The 20,765-nt window shown below is 32.3% G+C and overlaps 1 protein-coding gene across 10 annotated transcripts in view; it reads left to right on the forward strand.

Annotated features, from left to right (window-relative positions):
• The first annotated feature begins 14,824 nt into the window (after positions 1–14,824).
• The window catches only part of LOC127712720 (protein phosphatase 1F-like), a 38,470-nt gene continuing 32,529 nt past the window's right edge, over positions 14,825–20,765 (forward strand). For all 10 annotated transcript variants that reach the window (XR_007987291.1, XR_007987293.1, XR_007987290.1 and 7 more), the window contains exon 1: positions 14,825–15,066. Coding sequence is in view for 2 of the 10 variants with exons in the window: in XM_052219323.1 (XP_052075283.1) it covers positions 14,879–15,066 (188 nt within the window). In the remaining 8 variants the exon portion in view is untranslated. The remainder of the gene's footprint in view (positions 15,067–20,765) is intronic.

Genomic DNA, 20,765 nt, shown 5'->3' on the forward strand with positions numbered 1-20,765 from the left:
AGTATTTTTTAACTCTATATTATTCTGAAACAATCCAGAAAACCTATAGAGATCTGTACAGTTTGTATGGTGCAGTGATCATGAACAGTTTGTGAAAATAACCATTTTTGGGACCTGTACAAAAATTCTTTTCTACTGGAATACAATTAGCAAAATAGGAAAGGAGTAGAGCCACAAAACCCTTCATTTGGCCCTAAAAATCGAGATGTGTTGAATTAAACAAGAGTGCACATGCTGAAATGTCTCACCTGCTTTACATTGATTTTATGTTGATAGTCCTTAAGTTTTTCAGACATGTACACCTTACAATCATTCCATGCATCAAATACAGTTGACATATTGCTTATACTAGTAGTATCAAAGAAACAAACTTAACCAGGTAAATGTAACATTGACCAATGAACCATGAAAATGAGGTCAAGGTCAGATGATACCTGTCAGACAGACATATACACCTTACAATCATTCCATACACCAAATATAGTTGACCTATTGCTTAAAGTTTAAGAAAAACAGACCAAAACACAAAAACTTAATATTGAGCAATGAACCTTGAAAATGATGTCAACGACAACTTAAACCTGCCAAACTGACATGCACATCGTAAAATATTGCCATAATCCAAATATTGTTGACCTATTGCATACAGTATTAGAAAAACAGACGAAACACAAAAAATGAACCTTTACTACTAAACCATGAAAATGAGGTCAAGGTCAGATGACACCAGCCAGTTGGACATGTAACCTTACATTCATTCCATACACCAAATATAATAGACATACTGCATATATAGTTTCTGAGATATGGACTTGACCACGAAAAATTAACCCTGTTCACTGATCCATGAAATGAGGAAGAGGTCAAGTTAAAAACTGCCTGACTGTCATGAGGACCTTGCAAAGTATGCACATACCAAATATAGTTATTCTGTTACTCATAATAAGAGAGTCTTCTAAAGCAAAAACTTTAAAAAAGTAGTAAAACAAAAATCAAAATAATGAATTACATTGTAAGAGCACACAATTATGATGTCATCATCACATCATTACTATTGTAATAGTTTAAAGCAAAAACCTGTTTATATCCATGATAACAGAACTTTATAATTTGGAAAGACACCAACATGATGAGGTAGATGTTGTTAAAGTGTCCATGGTTACTTTAAAAACAAAAATTATGATGGCTAACATTTTGTCTTAAATTAAAATTCTTTTAAACATTACATACAAAAATAATGGAGAATGTGTCCATGGGACACAGATGATGCATATAACGTTATAAAGGGACATAAATCGAGAACGGTAAAAGTGACGCCATCCAAATTTTAACTTGATCTGAGTTTTGTGGCAATAAGCATTATGTATACATTTCATAACATTTGGTTGAGGCTAACTAAGCAATTTTTCCACTTGTTAAAGGGCATAACTCTAGAACGGTAGAAGTGACGCCACCCAAATTCAATCTTGATCTATGTTTTGTGGTAACAAGCATTGTGTATAAGTTTCATAACATGTGGTTGAGGCAAACTTAAGTTAGAAAACAGAAACTAATTTTGGGACCAGACGTACAGACAGACAAGGGTAACACTAAATTACCCTTCTGCTGCAGCGGGGACATAAAAATACCTTATAGAATGATGAACTGTCTTCAATAAATCTTCCTATGATTTCTTTACTCGGTTAGCATACTTTCACATCTGAAAAAGATAATAAAAATAAGATTATTTTTTCAAGAAATATTGGTAGTCTCAAGTTTACTAGAGGTTCTAATGGAGCCTGTAATCACTAATCTACATGATCTAGGGATACTCTCATTGGCATTGCTCTTGTATGGATCTTATTGCTAAAATGAATTTGTCTCTTAAACATGTTTAAAGCAAAGTAAAAAAGTATTATAATAAAGGTCCCAATGAGGCTTTTCTGCCTACATAAGTGTGGTACTTGTGAGCAGGATGGATGCTCCATTTTGTCTCAACTATTTAGGTAATAAACAATGATAAAGGTAAACTAGAACGCTTAATTTTATCATTCTCTTTTGTATTAATGGATTCAACAAAAATGCCATAATTTGGGGACGAACGCACACCTAGTTTGTCTGCATTTGCACCAAAGTTTGTATGTCAATGTATGTACGATGCCAGAGCAGAGAAATAAAAGAAAAGATAATTATGAAAATCAAATGAATAGAATACCAATTACATAATTTTGGGTTTTTGTCTAGCCTGCTAAGAAAGTCGAGGAAAGTGAGACAAAGGTGTTGCTTTTCCGGTGGAGATGGATGTGTCAACAATTTTTAAGTATTCTGCTTAAGTCAGTTTGATAGGCACTACTTGTGATGATGATATTTTGTACAAAGTTACAATACTAACAGTACATATCAGTTTGATGACTATTTTGAGGCCCCTCCCCCGTATGTCATAGTCCAGCGAGTTTCAATTAATTACCAATTTTCAATGTTAAGTTTTCTGCTTCTTAGGTAGATGGCATGTCTAAATTAAAATCCATAGAATTTTTTAATAATTTGCCCAAATGTAGTTTATTTCATGCTCTTTTAAAAAAAATAATAAAAAGAATGGGTCACTGGGCTTATTTTCACGCTACAGGTTGTGCAAAATTGACAGATTTTTGTATAGATTATGCATGCAAAACCCAATTTTCTGCCATAAAACGAAAACTACACCATAGAATTTTGAGATAAAATATGAGAAGATAGCTCTAATATTATGCTTTCAGATTAGAAAAAGAAAAAATGGGGTCACAGGACCCGTTTTCTTGCTACATAATAAAATAGGTAAATTCCTAACACATTCTATTGTAAAAGTAACTTTATCTGAATTATCTGCCCTTACATTTGAGTTGCCTCCCCTTATGTGACAAAGTTGGAAAAAATTGAATCAAACAAAAGTATTCTATTTTTTGGTAAAATACAACCATAAATATGATTCTTACACATGAATTACCGACTACTCTCAAAATTTGCACATTTTATTAAAGATCTAGACCGATTGTTTTCTGGTATTTCAAAATCCAAGATGGAGGAAGACACCCTATCTACCTTAAGTTAGTTTGATAGAAACTACTAATCAAGACAGTGATTTACCTCTGTAAGACTTTAAGGGTGTGAGACTATATAAACTAATGAGGTGTGGGAACATCGGGGCAACCCCTATTAATCACAGAATCTTATCAATTACTCCATGATTTCATGTCTTATTTTACATTGTGTCAGAAAAAATTTTCATGATCGAAAATGCCTCAAACTTTATCTGAATCCTGACCTACGATATGTAACATAGTCATATCAAAATTGCACCTATTTTGACAGTTTTTTTCCCTTAAATTTATTTAAGAAACAAACAAGTTTCCATTCTGTGTTTATTTTGCATCCTCACTTACTATATCATGTATGAAGTTCCAGATTTCTGAAACTGCTAATGGCCTACAAAAATGCTTTGATAAGCTAAGTTTATATTGCAGTAGCTGGGATTTAACAGTAAATCTTGATAAAACCAAAGTGATGATTTTTAACAAATCTGGTAAAAAACATTACAAAAGACAAGTTTGTTTTTAATGATAAATGTTTTGGAACATTGTGCAGAATATAAATATTTGGGTAAAGTATGTAAACCCTCTGGTATTTTCACTGAGGATGTGTGACTTCTTTGTAAAAAAGCCTCAAAAGCTATATTTTTCTGAAGATATTAATGTATTAGGGGTGCCACATGTGGAGCAGGATCTGCTTACCCTTCTGGAGCACCTGAGATCACCCCCAATTTTTTGGTGGGGTTCGTGTTGCTCAGTCTTTAGTTTTCTATGTTGTGTTTTGTGTACTATTGTGTGTCTGTTTGTCTTTTTCATTTTAAGCCATGTCGTTGTCAGTCTATTTTCGACTTATGAGTTTGAATGTCCCTTTAGTATCTTTCGCCTCTCTTTTGTATTACTATTAACACACTTATAGCTTTTTGATATATGCGTTAGACCTATACTTCTTTTTTGCAGAGAAGTTTGGTCTCTTTATATGATTAAAGATATTACAAATCTAAAACCAAAATATTGGTCATTGGCTAACATTAAATTTCCGATTACATTTGCAAAAAACTTTAATTGGAGTAAAAAAAAACAGCTGTCAATTTAGCAGTACTCGCTGAACTGTGTATGCACCCAGATTTTATAGAAGCTTTAAAACTGTCAATTGGCCTCACGTTGCATGCGATAAACTCTCACTGATAATAATTGTTTACTTAAAGATGTATACATAGGCCAAACCTGCAATTACTCAATGGGTTTGCAAGAATGATTGAACAATTACTTGCTACATTAAATTTTTCACATGTTTGGAAAAATGAGGTTACTTTTTCAAAAAGGCAGCTTAAAGAAAATTACAAATTGGAAACCTATTTAAGGTAGCACAATACAAAGATTGTTTCACCCCCAATCAGACAACTTTAAACTGATGTAATTTCTTTCATCCAGCTTTAAATTTTATAAATGAGGTACCAAAAGAAAGAAGAAAGATTAATCTTTCAAATGGTGAAAACGTCAATTTGACATAATTATTACATAATTAATTATTATGTAATTAGTTGCTATATTGAGATGTCCACACTTGAATGAAAATAGCTTCTTTGTTATTCATAGCATCCCAAAATATTTTATAGATTCTTGTATAACACAGTTTGACCACCAAAAGGGTGTCTCAGATTTTTCCTTTTGTATTTCATTCTCTCATAAACCTTCAATGAAGTTTGCAACCTAGATTCATAAGAGATCACTAAATTTAATTGGGTATAAAATTTGTTCTATTGATGTTTTTGGAAATCTGAGACACCTTTTTGAAGATAACTGGTCAAGGAACAACATGTGTGAAAATCAGACATATAGGGGCACCCATCTAGGAGCTAAATTCATTTAAAACTACATTTTCATGACAAAAATGAATGTTTCACAATTGAATAAATAAGGATTTTCCTACTTGTACCCCATTAACTTCAATATAATTCACACATGTACCATTGGGATATTTCAGGATTGGCCGTCAATCATAAATCAATTAGGTTTTGACCCGTAAGAAAGCATTCAATTTCAGCAATTCTAAATATATAGAGAAAATGCACACCCTATGCATCAAAAACCAGATCTGGCGGGAGATGTTTTATCATTATTGACCTTGTTGTAAGTCAGTTGCTACTGATATGGTCAAAACTCCGCCCACCATGATAAACCTTTACTACTAATGATCTCAGAAGTTTAATTACACATTGCATTTACTTTTTTCAATATGGATTTTATTCATTTAGTACAACATAACATAATATATTTTGTTTTTTTATTGTTACAAAAAGTAAGTTATGCATGTGTACACAAAATGATCAGTTGGTCAGTTTAAGGGATCCTTATGGGGGATTTTTAGAATTGTAATTGTATACAAGGACAATATGGTGTTTTACACAAAGTAAATTTTGTTCAATTTTGCAGTTTGAAAATGAAATATTTAATTTGTATTTTCTTTTAAAAAGAATTCACATCTAAACATTCTCCCCCAAGAAATTCCAGTACATTAATTGTTATACAGTTACATTTGTTTAATTTCTGTACATTTATATTTTGATTCCCTCTATATCTCCAAATTGTTACTTTGTTTTTTTTCTCCTGGCAGCTCCGTTAATGAAATGTATTTTTATTTGGAATTCATTATTTTCATTTTTCCATTAATCCCTAAGCCACCTCTTTTTCGTAACTGTTATTTGTATTGCTGGTCAGTGGTCATAAAGCTATCAAATGATTCTATTGATTAACCACAAAGTACTGCCCACATGTTCTTATCTTGTATCAGTCAGACACGTGCATTTGTTTATAAAACTAATTATCATCAAAACTCATTAACAGTTCAAGATATGTAAATGAATTTTTCTTCTGTGGTTTTGGAATATTAAGAAGTAACACAAACATCTGAAAATGAAATTTTGATAAAATTTAGTTGCTTTTGTATTGTGCTACCTTAATGTTAAAAGGGCATTAGCTGTCAAATTCATGTTCACCTATTTGACTCAAATTCTCATATTTGATTTATAAGACACTAAAACGTATATCCAAATTACAAAAGGTGCATGTGAAAGAATGAACTCTGTAATTTTACAAGCTTTAAGAGCCTATACAAGGGATCAACAAGATGATTGGTATGATGTACTACCTGGAATTTTAATGGCCTATCGTGCTACACCCGCCACTCAATCAACTGATTATTCACCATTCTTTTTACTTTATGGACGAGAAATGACATTACCTATTGACACCGCGCTAATACCAAAAGATCGTTTGGCACAAGACCACAAAATATTTTTAAGCAGAATTCTTCAAAATTTGGAAACTTCAAGAAAAATTGCTGCCAAGAACATCAAGCAAGCACAAGGTCAAGAAAGATATAAAAAACAATACGACAAAAAATCAAAAGAACCTGAATTTCAACCAGCTCAACGTGTTTGGCTTTATTGTACCAAAGTTTCTGTCGGAAAAGCACCAAAATTACACAGAAAATGGTCTGGACCTTATTATATTACCCGTATTGGACCCAATAGTACTTACAAACTTAGAAATTGTGCAACAAACAAAGAGGTTAAGTCGATGGTAAACGCGCAACGAATGAAGCCATATTACGATCCAAAAGACAGACCGACTAATTTACCAGATGAGTTTCAAAATGATAACGAAGAACTGAATCCAGAAGAAATACAAGATGACAACATCAATGATAATGATCAACTTTTACCAAACAACCGTCAACAACCAGTGCCACCAATCAACAATGAAATAAATAGACAACAACCACCCATTCCTGTAGTAAACAACAATAGGCCAACTCAGAACCAACAACAACTTCCTGTTGATAGAATCAACAACAGACAACAACAAAATCAACAACCAGCACAAAATAGTGGAACAAATAAGAGAACTGCAGGCCCTTCAGGAGATGCAACCGTAAATGCACCAGTTAAAGACAACAAGCCATCTTGTCAGGACTGTAAGAACAATAAGTGTAAGGCATTCAAAGAAGAGGAGATTCAACAAGTTTTATCATCAGTCAGAGGTAACGGTACATTATATTATAAACTTAAGTTTACCGATAAATCAAGAAACACAGAATGGTATTTTCCGTGCAAGGTCCCAGCAAAATTAATACGAGAATTTCATGCGCAACGTACAATGAGTGGTAAGAAAAGAAAACGCCCACTACAGCAGAACAAACATAAATTTTTCACAAATCCGGATCCAGCTGTTAATAGTGTACAATATATTTCAAGTAAAGTCACAGCTGATATAAGCACACAAACTGAAACCATCAATGAACAAGATCAAGCAAATGAACATCAACAATTATTAGCCGTAAGAATTGTTAACAACCGACCATACTTTCTAATTAAATCTGGAAATACTACAAAATACGAATCAATGACTTCAGTACCAAATACTGCTCGACAAGTTTTAATAGATCATAAGGAACGTTTCAAACAAGCCCTTTTACAACAAGACATTCAATATGCTATGGAGAAAAGATTAGGAAAGGAAAATCAACGCGACTGCAGTTTTCAAATAGCCTCCGATGGAAAAATACACGAAATTCGATACAACATAGATGGCACAACAGAATATTTGTCGGGATACAAGAATCCAGTCATTGCACCAGAGTGGGATACATTTGATAGTCTGTCAAATGCGTCAATAAATAACTTTATAAATGTGTTAGAAACACAATACAAGATAGAAATAAGTATGAGGAGAAGATAAATTTGTAAATAGTACATGTACATTTGTGAAATATGATAGTGTTTTATAGAATGAAAATAATGAAGCTACTATTTTTATAAAGCCACAAAAATGGCCAAAGAATAGATTATGGAATAAAACCACATAGATTGGTAATATTATAGAGTAAAGCCACATAGATTGGTAATAAGAATATTAAAGAGTAAAGCCACATAGATTGGCAAATAATGAATTATAGAATATAGTGATTGTAAAAAGATAGATACCGGTATTGTAAATATAGTGTATGTCTTGTATTTTTATTGTAATACTAGCTAGTATGTTTTTTTGTTGTTGTTTTTATGTTACATATTTTTTTTTTAAAAGTATATTGACAACCAATGATTAAAACCATTTGGAGTTGGACTGGTCATTCAACTCCACACCCTGCACTTGTATAGGGCTGACCACCTTATACAAGGAGCATACAGCATAAAACATTTTCTTCATTTTTATGTAATTTTCAGTCTTGAATTCTTCTTTGCATATGTCTTGTCTTATTTTACATTTTCATTAGTCTGGCTTTTCATATCTTATCTGGCAATTTTCTTTATCTAGCAATTTTGTTTCAAATTGCATTTTTTATCTTGTCTTGCAAAATATGCGGTCTTTACATATACATTTTCTTGTGTATATTATAATACAAAACAGTTTATTCTTCACGATTATTGTATATATATTCTTTTATTTTGAATGTTTTTTTTTTTGTACATATGTATATTTTCTCATGTTTGGGGACAAACATATTGGAGAAGGGGGGAATTTGTCATAGGTGTTCTTTTATGTAAAAGTTTTTAAAGTGAATTTTATTGAGAAAAGATATTATTTTAGAAAATATGAAATTATGAAATAATTGTATGACAAATTTTGATTTAATTACTCAGGTAAATTTTGTGAAACATGTCGCTTGTAAATAATTGCTCTGAGCAAAGTTTTGGTATTTTGTCAATTGTCATTAATTAATCTGAGCAATATTAGGTTTTAATTAGTATAATAAATGTAATTAACTTGTATCTCTGTAATTGACATTATTCATATTTCACCTTTGGACATTTTTGAACAATAGTATTAATACTAAAATTATCTCAATTATCAAAATTATCAATGTCTGTCATTTTATGAGTAGTTTTCAGCATTCGCCTTAAATATCGGGGTCGAACAGTTATTCGTCAGTCTAGTCTCGTCGGTGTCATCCAGAAAGGAGTGCTTCCAAAGCCAACCAGGCTCGGCTACTCTGAGGAAAATCATCAACTCAAAAGACTCAAACTCGATCAACTCAACTCAACCAATCTTTGGACTTCAAGTGAAACATTTAGTGGAAATATTTTAATTGAACTGTAACTTTGGACATTTAGAACTTTCAACTTTAATTGTGATTTTGGATTAGTGACTTTATAATTTAGAACATTTAGATTTTGATTGTTTGTTTATTGTTTTGTAATTATTATCAACATTTAGATCTGTTATTATATAAAACTGTTACAACTCTGCTGCTTGCTTTATAGTTTTGCCTGCCATCGCTCAAGTCTTGCGAAAGACTGACCTCCTGTCCCTTGGGTTGTGCATGTTCGATAGTCCCCCTTAAACTCGACGTGCACTGGCTCTTGGTGACATAAACATAAATATAAATAGATATCGACCACATGCAATTAGATTTTTCTAGGTCTGTTTGATTTCATATTGTAGGTTAAAAAGTATGTTTATCATCGTTTTTACCTTGTTTTGTATAACAATGATTTTTTGTGGATCAAATCAGTCAATCAAATGATTTATCCTTGTTTCACTTTCAATGTTGACATTCTTTTCCTTTTAGAAACAGAATACATGCATAACCCATCTCCAGGTAAACGGTTAAATTGAAGGTCACATGAATACGGATTCAATGAGGTCAAATTATTTACTTGCAAGTGAATAAATCATAACCCATGGTTCTTAGCTTATTCTAACAAAATTGAACCAAATGAACTGCTAAATTCGAATTCGAATTTCACTATTTCACTTTCATTAACAATGATTAATCATTGAACAAAAAAATCCTACTTTAGTTTTTTTTATATCTCGTAGCTGATGCCCCTTTAAGCATTGACATGCTAAAAAATAATAGGACATTTTATCAAAATTTGCATTAGTAATAGTGTTCTTAAAATTGAATAAGTTCGACATACTAAAACTCCCTTAGGATAGAAGAAAGAAATTGTTGCTTTGATTTCATTTCACTATAAAATGTACAAAACTGAATACAATAGGCCTCTTCATGGTTATTGCAGCAATATTGAATAGAACAGATGTTATTAGTGGAGGTGAAAATGCTTTGAAAAACACGGGAAAACATCTTTGAAACATAACAGTTGCTTGGATATATGCAAATAGATTTCCGTGTACTTTCTTACTATTTCCACATCCATCCAAAAATTCTGCCCCTATTCAATATGGCTGCAATAACTGTACGTGAATTGGCCTTTAGAGAACTATTATTTTCTAAAATTAGTGAAAAAGTTCCCTTTATTTCAAATATGAACAATGAAGCAAGACTTAAATTTTAAATACATGTGGTTATAATTAGATATATATTTAGAATTATTGTAAAATTCATTAGTGACATGTACAATTCTAGAAATGTTTTATTGTCAGAGTAATAAATAACTTTGTAGTACCACCTCCTCAGCAGACATTAGACTCATTATACATATATAAATATCTATATATTAATGTAACACTATTTTCGTTTTTAATAAAAATTTATGTATACACTGTTTATAAATGTTGACAGTTATGTGTTTGTATGTTTAATAGTAAAGCCAATGTTTATCCTGTAACTTTGGATTTGAAACCAATAAAATATCTTTTTAATAGAAAAACGAAGGATATGCCATCATATGGGGTATGTATGTATCCTTATCTTTACATTTCTAGGAATATGATTGGTTAAAAGCAACCGTGTGTAGACCGTGAATATTTCACATGGGGTTAGTAGGCGTGATTTATTTAGTAGTGGTGTTACATCCCTTTGTAAAAACAACAGAGTGTTAAGGAAAAATCTGAACAGACGAAGAAATTGATGATGAACAATTGAAATAAATTCATAAAACACATTTAAAGCTAACAATTTGTTATTGTTGACATTTGTTTTTGTATAGACCAATGGAAGCAGGTTCTTAATACTAAGTATTGAAGACTTGATCACTTTGATAGGCCACTAGTCTAAATACCACGTTTAGAAAGTCGGGAAGATAAATTCATTACACAGTGTGCTAGCTACATGCTGCATATTTAACTTCGTACATCTATTTCAGGTCTGCAACCAATATAAAAATAAGATGTGGCATGATTGCTAAAGAGACTGTAGTGTTTGTATATATAGTGACCCCATATATCGTATTAGGTCAGTAACACACTATGTAACTAATAATCCATGACACAAAATCAGTATGTACACATGCACAGAAAAAAACCCACACAAAAAGCATCTAACGGAGACTCTTGCTGTGTCGGAGTGACACATATTTGACAAAATTATGTCCATATGTTGAATTTATCGGTCATGAAACCATCTAAGGATCTCTTAACAGTAGTGGCAGATCTAGGGGGTGTTTTCCAGGGGTTGGACCCCCCCTTTTTTGACGATCAATGCTTTTGAATGGGGACACATGGTTGGAACCCCCTTTTAAAAATGGCTGGTACCCTCCCCTGTACAGCTGCATGGGGTCATTTAATCAGGAATATTTAAAAGTATATTCTATTCTATAGAATCCATATCATATGGGTCCACACCTGTTATAAAATACTTATGAAGTATATTGTTACACTTTTTCCATTATTTAGTGCATGGCAAATGCACCAAAAAGAAAAATACCTCAGTATAATTTGATGATCAAAAGCTGTGGTGATAAGAACTGAGTGAGTTGAAGGGAGACAAGTTCTTCAATCTTCAATCTTTGTCGTGATGACAGGGTAATCTCTGTTGTAAATTATCCTCTCTTGTAAAATTGGTTTCCTGTGTTGACAAGTTACAAAATAAGGGGACGACCATTTGATATTCTGGGGGGGGGGGGGGGGCAGGAGGATTTTGAAAATAAATAACTCATCCTTGATAATCACAAAAATAAATGGTTTGTTCTGTGGTAGTTTGAAAATAAATTACCTGACTTGCAATTTATTGAAAATAAATAACTCAGCAGGTCTAATCGAAAGTATGAGATGGCACCAGATTCTTCATAAATTCATCTTTTTTCCAAAAAAAAAATCGAGAAACACTTCCCATATCTTTTAAATTAATAATAAAAGTATAAATATTATTTAAATATACTTGCTGTGACCTATAATGGTTTACTTTTATAAATTTTGACTTGGATGGAGAGTTGTCTCATTGGCATTCATACCACATCTTCTTATATCTATTGAAATGTCAGAAAATTGGTTTCATTTAACTTGAGGTTAATTGTCTCAGGAACACTTACCTCACTTTTATTAAATCAGGGCCGTAACTACATTGAGACAAATGCCTCATGTAGGAAATTTCAAAACCAAACGCTTGTCTCCATATCAAATTGTGTTCACCGTGAGTGCCTTGCAAGAAGCAAGTTCTGTTCTCCCTCAGATGTAGCCCCTGACTTATCGGGATCAATGTTTCTTATTTATTTGTCTTTTGTTCATTGATTGCCCTTCTGTATTCTGTTAGTGTTGCATTCATTTTGTAATTTAGTAATTTTATTATTAACTTGATCATGAGTTTAAAAAAACACAGCAGCCACAGACTTAACTATGTGAATTACATTTTTGCTTTATCATGCATATTTGTCTTTTGATGTTGTTCCTAGAAACTTAAGTCTTACACTGAATCTATAACGTGATTTTGCTTTGAGACCAAAATATTGTCATAAAATTATTAAAACAGAACTTGCATTTTCAGTTTAAGAAAGGGTCTGGGGAACACCCAGAAGGCATGATTTTGCATCATTTGTTCTATAGCTTCTTGGGCCTTCAGCAGTTTAAAAACCCTTCAAAAAAAACATGTTTGCCAATACTTTTAAAAGAGCCTTAGTTACAAACAAATTTTAATACTGTGTATGTATGCAATACATGTATATGCATTGGGGAATATAGAAGATTCATTTCTGCAGAGGATAATAATTAATTCTGATTAAATGGTACATAATGCAGAGGCGTAGCTGGCCTAAAATAAAGTGCAAGCATAAGTCTTGTATCGCCGGGCGGAGCGAGGCCAAAAATATTTTGGGACCTTTTTATGCAGAAAATGATAATTTTTCGGTCATTTTCCAGGTATGCCATGCTTATGAAATTCACATTACTCCTTATTAACATGGTTGTTTTCAAATATAAAATAAATTTTATAAAACGGGAAGATCAGTCGACAAGTCAACCGAAGCGTTTATCAATAGAAGGGCAATCAATGGACACATGACCAACCCGGGAACAGATAAGACACAAAAGAACAAACAAAAACATTCAATATTGAAAACTAAATACAGATAAAAAAACACGAACCCCGAAAAAAAATGTGGCGACCTCCAGTGCTCCGGAAGGGTAAGCAGGTCCTGCTTCTTGCAAGACATCCGACCGTAGCGTTTCTCACTAAGGTCATTTTCGAATCAAAGGAGCCTGAGGTTTCTACGACAACGGTAGAAGGTCACTTGGGACACAGATACCCAAGGTGAATTAATAGTCTTTTGGACGAACGGACAATGGGAATACGAAATCAAACGGCGACTTTTAAGTCTTGACTTATAAGTGAGGGATATAAATCTTAGATGTTTTCAAGGTTATTGTATTGAGCCTGTATTATTAAATGTTAATACTCATGTAAGACTTAAAGTAAAGTTAATATCCAAAGTCCATATATCTATTTTTTGCCAAGGCAAAAGATCGCAGAACTCTCTCGGTGTCGATATTCATTTCTCTGTGAACATGTATGAGCGCCAACGAAGATAGTCTGTCCTATACCACGGTTGAACGGGGATAAGTTTTAAGTCGCCGTAATGCACTAAATGACCGTTCAGTAGTTGATGTAGTTACTGGCATTGTAACTAAGATTGACACGATTGCAAACTATTGAAGGATATAGTTTCTTTTTAGTCACTGCTAGAGACGACATCAGAGATTTGGGCTACTCTATAACATCTGGACCCAACCATCGTCTCTGCCATCTCTTTACCTCAGAGTTGAAGGTTTCTTGATTGTCCGTCAAGTCGTGTCTAAATGTTTCGTATATTTTGTCTATACACTCTGCTGTCAAAGATTCCAAACGTGCAGGTATTTAATTGAAATTAAGGTTCTGGCCTTGAAAACGATCAGAATTATCCAGTAAACGTCCTGTGAGTTCTTCAATGAAATAGTCAAGAAAGGAGAAATACAAGGCTCGCTTCCAATATTGACTTGGAGTGTCAGCTGGATAGTTAGCCCGGTTGACCTGTCTTCCTACTCATTCGTAATTTAATTTCAGAATTATTTTTTTTTGTGAAAAAAATGTGCAAGCAAATGATTTTTTGCGTAAAGGCAGCTACGCGCCTGTAATGACTTGGCTATACATGAATTATTTATAATAAACAAATAATTTAAAAATTGTATGTTTTCGAATATATAAATATAGTTGTGAAAATAAATAATCAATCCCTTGCTTTAATGAAAATGAAAAATCTTGCTTCAATAGTGCAGAAAATAGATAATCTGTCCTCTTAGTTTACAAAAATAAATAACCGATCCAAAACAAATCCTCCTGCCCCCCCCCCCCCCCCCCCAGAATATCAAATGGTCGTCCCCTAAACAAAAAATAAATCATGTGAATGAGTTTCAGTTTTTATAATATTTTTTTTCGGGATATATGTACATACTATATGAAAAAATTCTCAGACGATAACTTACATCATGTACATAGTCATACTATAAACACTGATACAGGTTTTGGGGTACTAAGACTGGTTTTAGGTTAAGCGGACGTCCCACTTTTCGGTCATCAGGATGAATTTCACGCTTTTTGTGACATCATCAAATCTAGTGCACAAAAACACTTGTCAACACAGGAAACCATCCATGGCGTAAACAACGAATATTGCAAATGCATGATGGAAAGTACGTACGCGAATGACAACGAATCTTTCAAGAAATTTTTATTGGATTTTTGTACAAATGTAATTGTAGAGACTGAAGAGAGTGAAGACCTTCCTTTTCGACTGGTGAGCAAACAGTTAACTCCAGATGAGTTGGAAGCCGAGACCTTGGAATGGAGCATTCGTTATTTATCAAAATAGTAGGTTTAGTGTTTATTACTTTTTTGTTATTTGTAAATTGAAACACGCGTTGAAATATTCGCAAGATATCGTATGTCTTTTCTTGATGACAATGATGTATTGATACTTGTATTTGTAAAAACTAAAAAAGTCTTGATAAAGGCTATGATTTTTCCTGAGGAATAATACTTTAAGTTTAATAGATGTATAAACCTAAAAATGACTTTCGAATTCATGCACTTTCCCGTAAATTTCCTATGTCACGATGCATATATTATTGATTGACAGTAAAAACCAATTGACACGAATTTGTTCAAGGATATCGTTTACGCTGATTGACCTCAGGTCAACAGTTGTAATTCATTCACAAAAAACATCTTGAGATTGGTGTTACTGTATATAGATAAAGTACTCAGAATATGCCCCCGCTAAGCACCTTGTTGTTCCATTTGAAGCATCAAAAGCTCGGCACTGGGTATGGTGGTCTGTCACAGTCCACGATAAACTTTTAAATCTACAGGCCTGGAACTCAAGGTTGGCAAAAAAGCGGTCAATACTAGTATTGACCATGCCGGCGGTAAATACCGGTAAATACCGGGAAATACTGGCAAATACTGGTCAATACTGGCAAATACTGGTCAATTGAAATTTTGATAGGACTTTACTATAAAACTAGTCCCTACCTCAGGTCAATTACTTGGTAAATGGATAGATATAGTCACAAGGCAGAAAGTCACTTATTTACTACATTGTAATAAGACAAAAAGTCACAATTAATTAGTTCATGAACATGGTTTAATGAAGATTTATCAAATATTAATTTAATCATACAACAGATATAGTCATTAACACCATGAAGTCAGTCACTTAAGAGAGACTATATAACATCTGATTTTCTTAACAGTTATTTTGAAAGATGCAAAAAAAATTTAAAAAATTGTTTTATATATATATATATATATATATGTTATATATTTATTAAAAAAAACATTTCCTGCATTTAGAACATTTTTATCGTGCTGTTGAATAGTCAGGAATTAATTCATTGTTTAAAACAATCTTTAGAAATCACTTTTATGACTTTTTTCCTGTTATGTCAACATTTATTAGGGGACAGTTGTTATAGTAATTAAACTTTTGACACCTGTTAGCCATATAATAGGTAATGTTCTGATAATCTATATTGCTAGTCACTTGTAATTCTATTTACCTGTAAAATTCAAACCTTTTCAAGAAAAAAATATCTTGATTTATACATGTTAGAATAACTGATATAGCTGCTCAATTTTATATGTATACCAAAAGTATGCAATATCATTACCCCTAAGAACTAAATTAGTCATTTTTAATGTTTTAATAATTAATAACATACCAATATCATTCATTTTTATAAATTGAATTATGCCAAAGGAATAAAGTTTTCCCTCATCAACCATTTTTTTACTAGAATTGATAGATAAGTCAGTCAAAAGAAGCATGAAAATTTCAATTGACCAGTATTTGCCAGTATTGACCACTTGGGGAGTATTATCCGGGGCGGTAAATACCGGTAAATACCACTGGTAAATACCGGGGGTGGTAAATACCGCCCAACCTTGCTGGAACTCGATTTTTGGAAAATTTTAGTTAAATTCTGTTGGCCTGCAGAGATGATTTTTACAGGCCCAATAGCAATTTTACAAGCCTGGGCTGCTGGGCCTGTGGTAAAGTAAGAAGACTGCTGTCATGAAGATGATATTCAACAACATCTTTCAACTAAGTGATCATATTTATATTTATGTATATTATCTAGCAGTAGTCTTATCAACCAATAAATAGTAAGTTGAATATCAACCTCTAAAGTGATGAAAGGGCCCTGAAGCATTAAGACATGGCAAGCTTTAAAAAATGTTCTTGATCGAAATTTATATGGTTACTCAGTCAACAAATGAAAAAGTTACGCTGTTATTTAATGAATATGAAAGAGAAATAGAGAAATCTTAGGAATTGGATTTTACAGGTACTAAATGTATATTAGTACATGAAATTATTGTTAAAGCACTTGCATTAGTTGCATTCAGGAAATAACCCTTGCATGATTAACAAGAGGTGAAATTTCATCAACTGTAGAAGGCATGGTTAATACATGTACATGTAGGTCAAGTTAAATTTTCCAATGGTGATTTAAAGAACAAAGTTATAATAAAGAATCATTAAACTGACATTGTACATGTATGTACAATGTATGAATGAAATATTCAAATAATTTAACCTAGAAAAAGTTTGTAATTAATTTTCCTGCAAAATATTAATTATAGATTTTTACTTTAGTCATTAGGAATGAAAGTTGCTTCTTCAGAAAAGTACATTGTATCAAGCTACTTTGACACAAAACTATTTTTGGTCTCTTATTTCTTCTAAAAATATTGAAATTCATTCCATAATTAAATAAACAAGTATTTATTAAATGCAAAAAATTGCTCCCATACCAAGTCTAATCTTAAACTTGTGAAAAAGAAGATATACATGTATGTATGGGAAACTACAATGTACATGTAGCCCCAAAGTTGGTCTTCGGGTGCAAAAAACATCAATTTTGACAATTTTTCATCTAATTTCTTGACCAGGAAGACTGAGGGATGCTGATAGATGTATCTTACTGTAGTCTGCATGTAGAGTGGACCCCAGTGAACACATTAGTCACAAAAAAGCCTAGGTCGGAGTCAAACTGTTCTTGGTACAGCAGTATAAAGAAGGTCATTTGCACCAAAATCCGGAATTTCTCGATTTTCCCCGATTTTTGGCTTCAACTGGACCTGCAACCGAAGTAGTCGTTCACTAAGTGGATTTCATTTTCAATAATAAACAGGATCAGTAGTTATATTGCCGCAGGTTTACACTAATTTTTAAAGTTTTAGGCCTCTGAACTGCGTATGTCTGACACCGAAGGGAAGCCGACCCCTCCAGAAAAACCAGTTTTATTCGATTTCAATTTTCCAAATTCGTGTTTGAGCTGAAAATGCATGTTAAACATGAGAAACATGACAAAAAGTAGCGTCAGGTTGAGGAAACATGCATAAATTTCGAAATTAATGTCATAAAGTTGACCTCTAAAAGTATGGAGAGCCATTTTAGCCAAATAACAGTAGTTTGGGTAATTCCCTCATATGAAGGGCACCGCATGGTAGCTACCATAAGGGTTAATTATGTACATTTGAAGTTAACAATCTACCATAGATCCATTCAGTAAATCATTTATTAACTTAATCTTTCAAGATTTGTTGCATCTAAATGCTCTTGCCCTAATTTGCATGTTCATGTAAATCTTAATGTTTAAAAAAATCTGAACAGCATATATTTTCGTTTGAGTTCCTTTTTTCAGTGATTGGACAAGAAAAGGTATGCAGGCCTATGTGACATACACAAATCCATTAAATTATTAGGAAATTGCAAATAAATTAAGATTACCTTTTTCCTTACTATTTACACATTTTTGTGTTTGACTGTTTAGCATTTTTTGTTTTTGATGATTAATTTACAGAGAATTTGCTCTTAAATATCAGATGGTATATTTTGATTGTCCGTTTCATTTTTGAAGTAGACAATACACACTAGCATTAACAGCAATGAGAAAAGGAACAGTGTGTGTTTCATGCATGATCAATAATTATAATTAGTAGTCTATTGGAATAGTCCTATTTGTAAATCCTGGTATATTTGTTTTATCTTGAAATTTATTTTCAGAGGGAATATAGCATATTGTCCGTCCATATATACATCTATATGACCGGTTCATCCATTAGTGCTTTAAGATTTTAGTTTTCTTTTTAATTTTTTGAGTAATCTCCCCTTAATCTTCTCCAAAATTTTATTTATTCAAGTTTCCTTGATACAAAGTAATTGGCACACACAGTTGCGTTGTTGGGTTGCAGTTTTCTTGACATTTAGCACATGGCAATAAGGAGTGTTTTTTTGTTTACTTTATACCTATTGTCATGATTGTATAGCCAGTTGTGTTGCCATGGTTGTTGGGTTGCTGTTTACTCATAGCATGATGATGTTCAAACTTAAATACTTTTAAATCAACAACATTTGATAGTTATTGTTTGATTGTACATTAAATTGAACTTGTACTTTACATTAGATATATTTATTAAGATTTTTTTTATTTAGTAATTTGCAGATATTTAGGATTAAAGGAAAGAACATGAAACCATTCAGGAATTTTGACATTTATCCCAATTTTATAGATCATAGTTATATGAGTTTTACCAATACTTTTTGCACTGCTTGAATTAATGATTTTTTGCATACAAATGATACATTTTGTACATCATATGTGCATGGGCCATAAAACATATGTATCAATGTTAACCCCTCTTGGGTGTATATGAACTGATCAGTATCATTACATATTTCCACCTACATAGATAAAGTACATGAACCATATCATGCATATAGACATTTATCTGGAATCAAAGATAAAAAAATGTTTTAGATTATAAAGTCAAAAATTATTAGATTATTGAGGATGTGAAATATTATTAACAACTCTATGACACTTGACCTGTGCCTTGATTCTCGTTTATGAATTACAACCACTAGAACTTGGATTTGAGTTAAGTATTGTTAAACAGCCAAACCCTTAGATGTCGATTGGATTGACAAACTGTTTCCTTGTACACGGACATCTTTGAGATAATATTGATAATTTTTTCTTTTAATAAAATTATTTTGGGGTGTTGACTATTGCTCACTATTTACTAAAAAAAATTCTATGGAAAATGAGATATTTATAAATATGAAAGTCTTGAAAGAAAATAATGGGCAAAATGCGCAGAATAAAGGACAAAAAATATAAAGAATAGAGAAACTTATAAATTTATAAACGGACATGCAATTTAAGAAATGTTTGTTATTGATGATGTCAGTAACGAAGTACTGACTACTGAGCTGATGATTCCCTTGAGGACTGATAGTTCACCAGCATAGGTATCGACCCAGTGCTGTAAAAAATGAAAACAACACGTTAAATAATTTCATGCGTCCGAAGCGCTTTTCTGGATTAACCTTCTTCAAGAAGGCCAATATTTGAAAACCAAGAGTATATAATTACCTAAACAGTTGAAGAGCTATATGACCAAAAAGGACCTAAAAAATAGCCAAATTTATCATCTAAGTTCAATTTTACCTGAGGGAGTTGAAACCTTAGTTTCTTATAATTTCAAAATTTATAAACGGACAATTTTAGAAAGGTTTGTTATTGATCATTACTGAACTGATGATACCCTCTGGGACTGATAGTCCACCAGCAGAGGTATCGACCTACAAACAATGTAGTGCTGTAAAAAATGGAAACAACACATTAAATAATTTCATGTGTTTAAAGCGCTTTTCTGGATTTATCTTCATCAGGAACGCTCAAAGCCAAATATTGTTTTGAGATTTTTATTTGGCATGTACATGTGTACAGAAATAGTAATTAAAGCCAATAATAAAACATAGCATTCATTTTTTGTCAAGTGTTAAATCAACATAAAATAAATTACAGGAATATTCTGGTATTGTGTAATCAGAAATTCTGACATGGTTACAATACATACATGTCATAGATTGATTTGGCATTTTTGAATTTTTGCAATGTTTTATTTGACTATGTTTGACAACCATATGAATAAACAAAATAATGAACTAAATACCATTTATATATCAATAAGACAGCATCCCAATATAACAACAT

The sequence above is a fragment of the Mytilus californianus genome, unplaced genomic scaffold (genome assembly GCF_021869535.1).
Source record: "Mytilus californianus isolate M0D057914Y unplaced genomic scaffold, xbMytCali1.0.p SCAF_8, whole genome shotgun sequence".
Classification (NCBI taxonomy): Eukaryota; Metazoa; Mollusca; class Bivalvia; order Mytilida; family Mytilidae; genus Mytilus; species Mytilus californianus.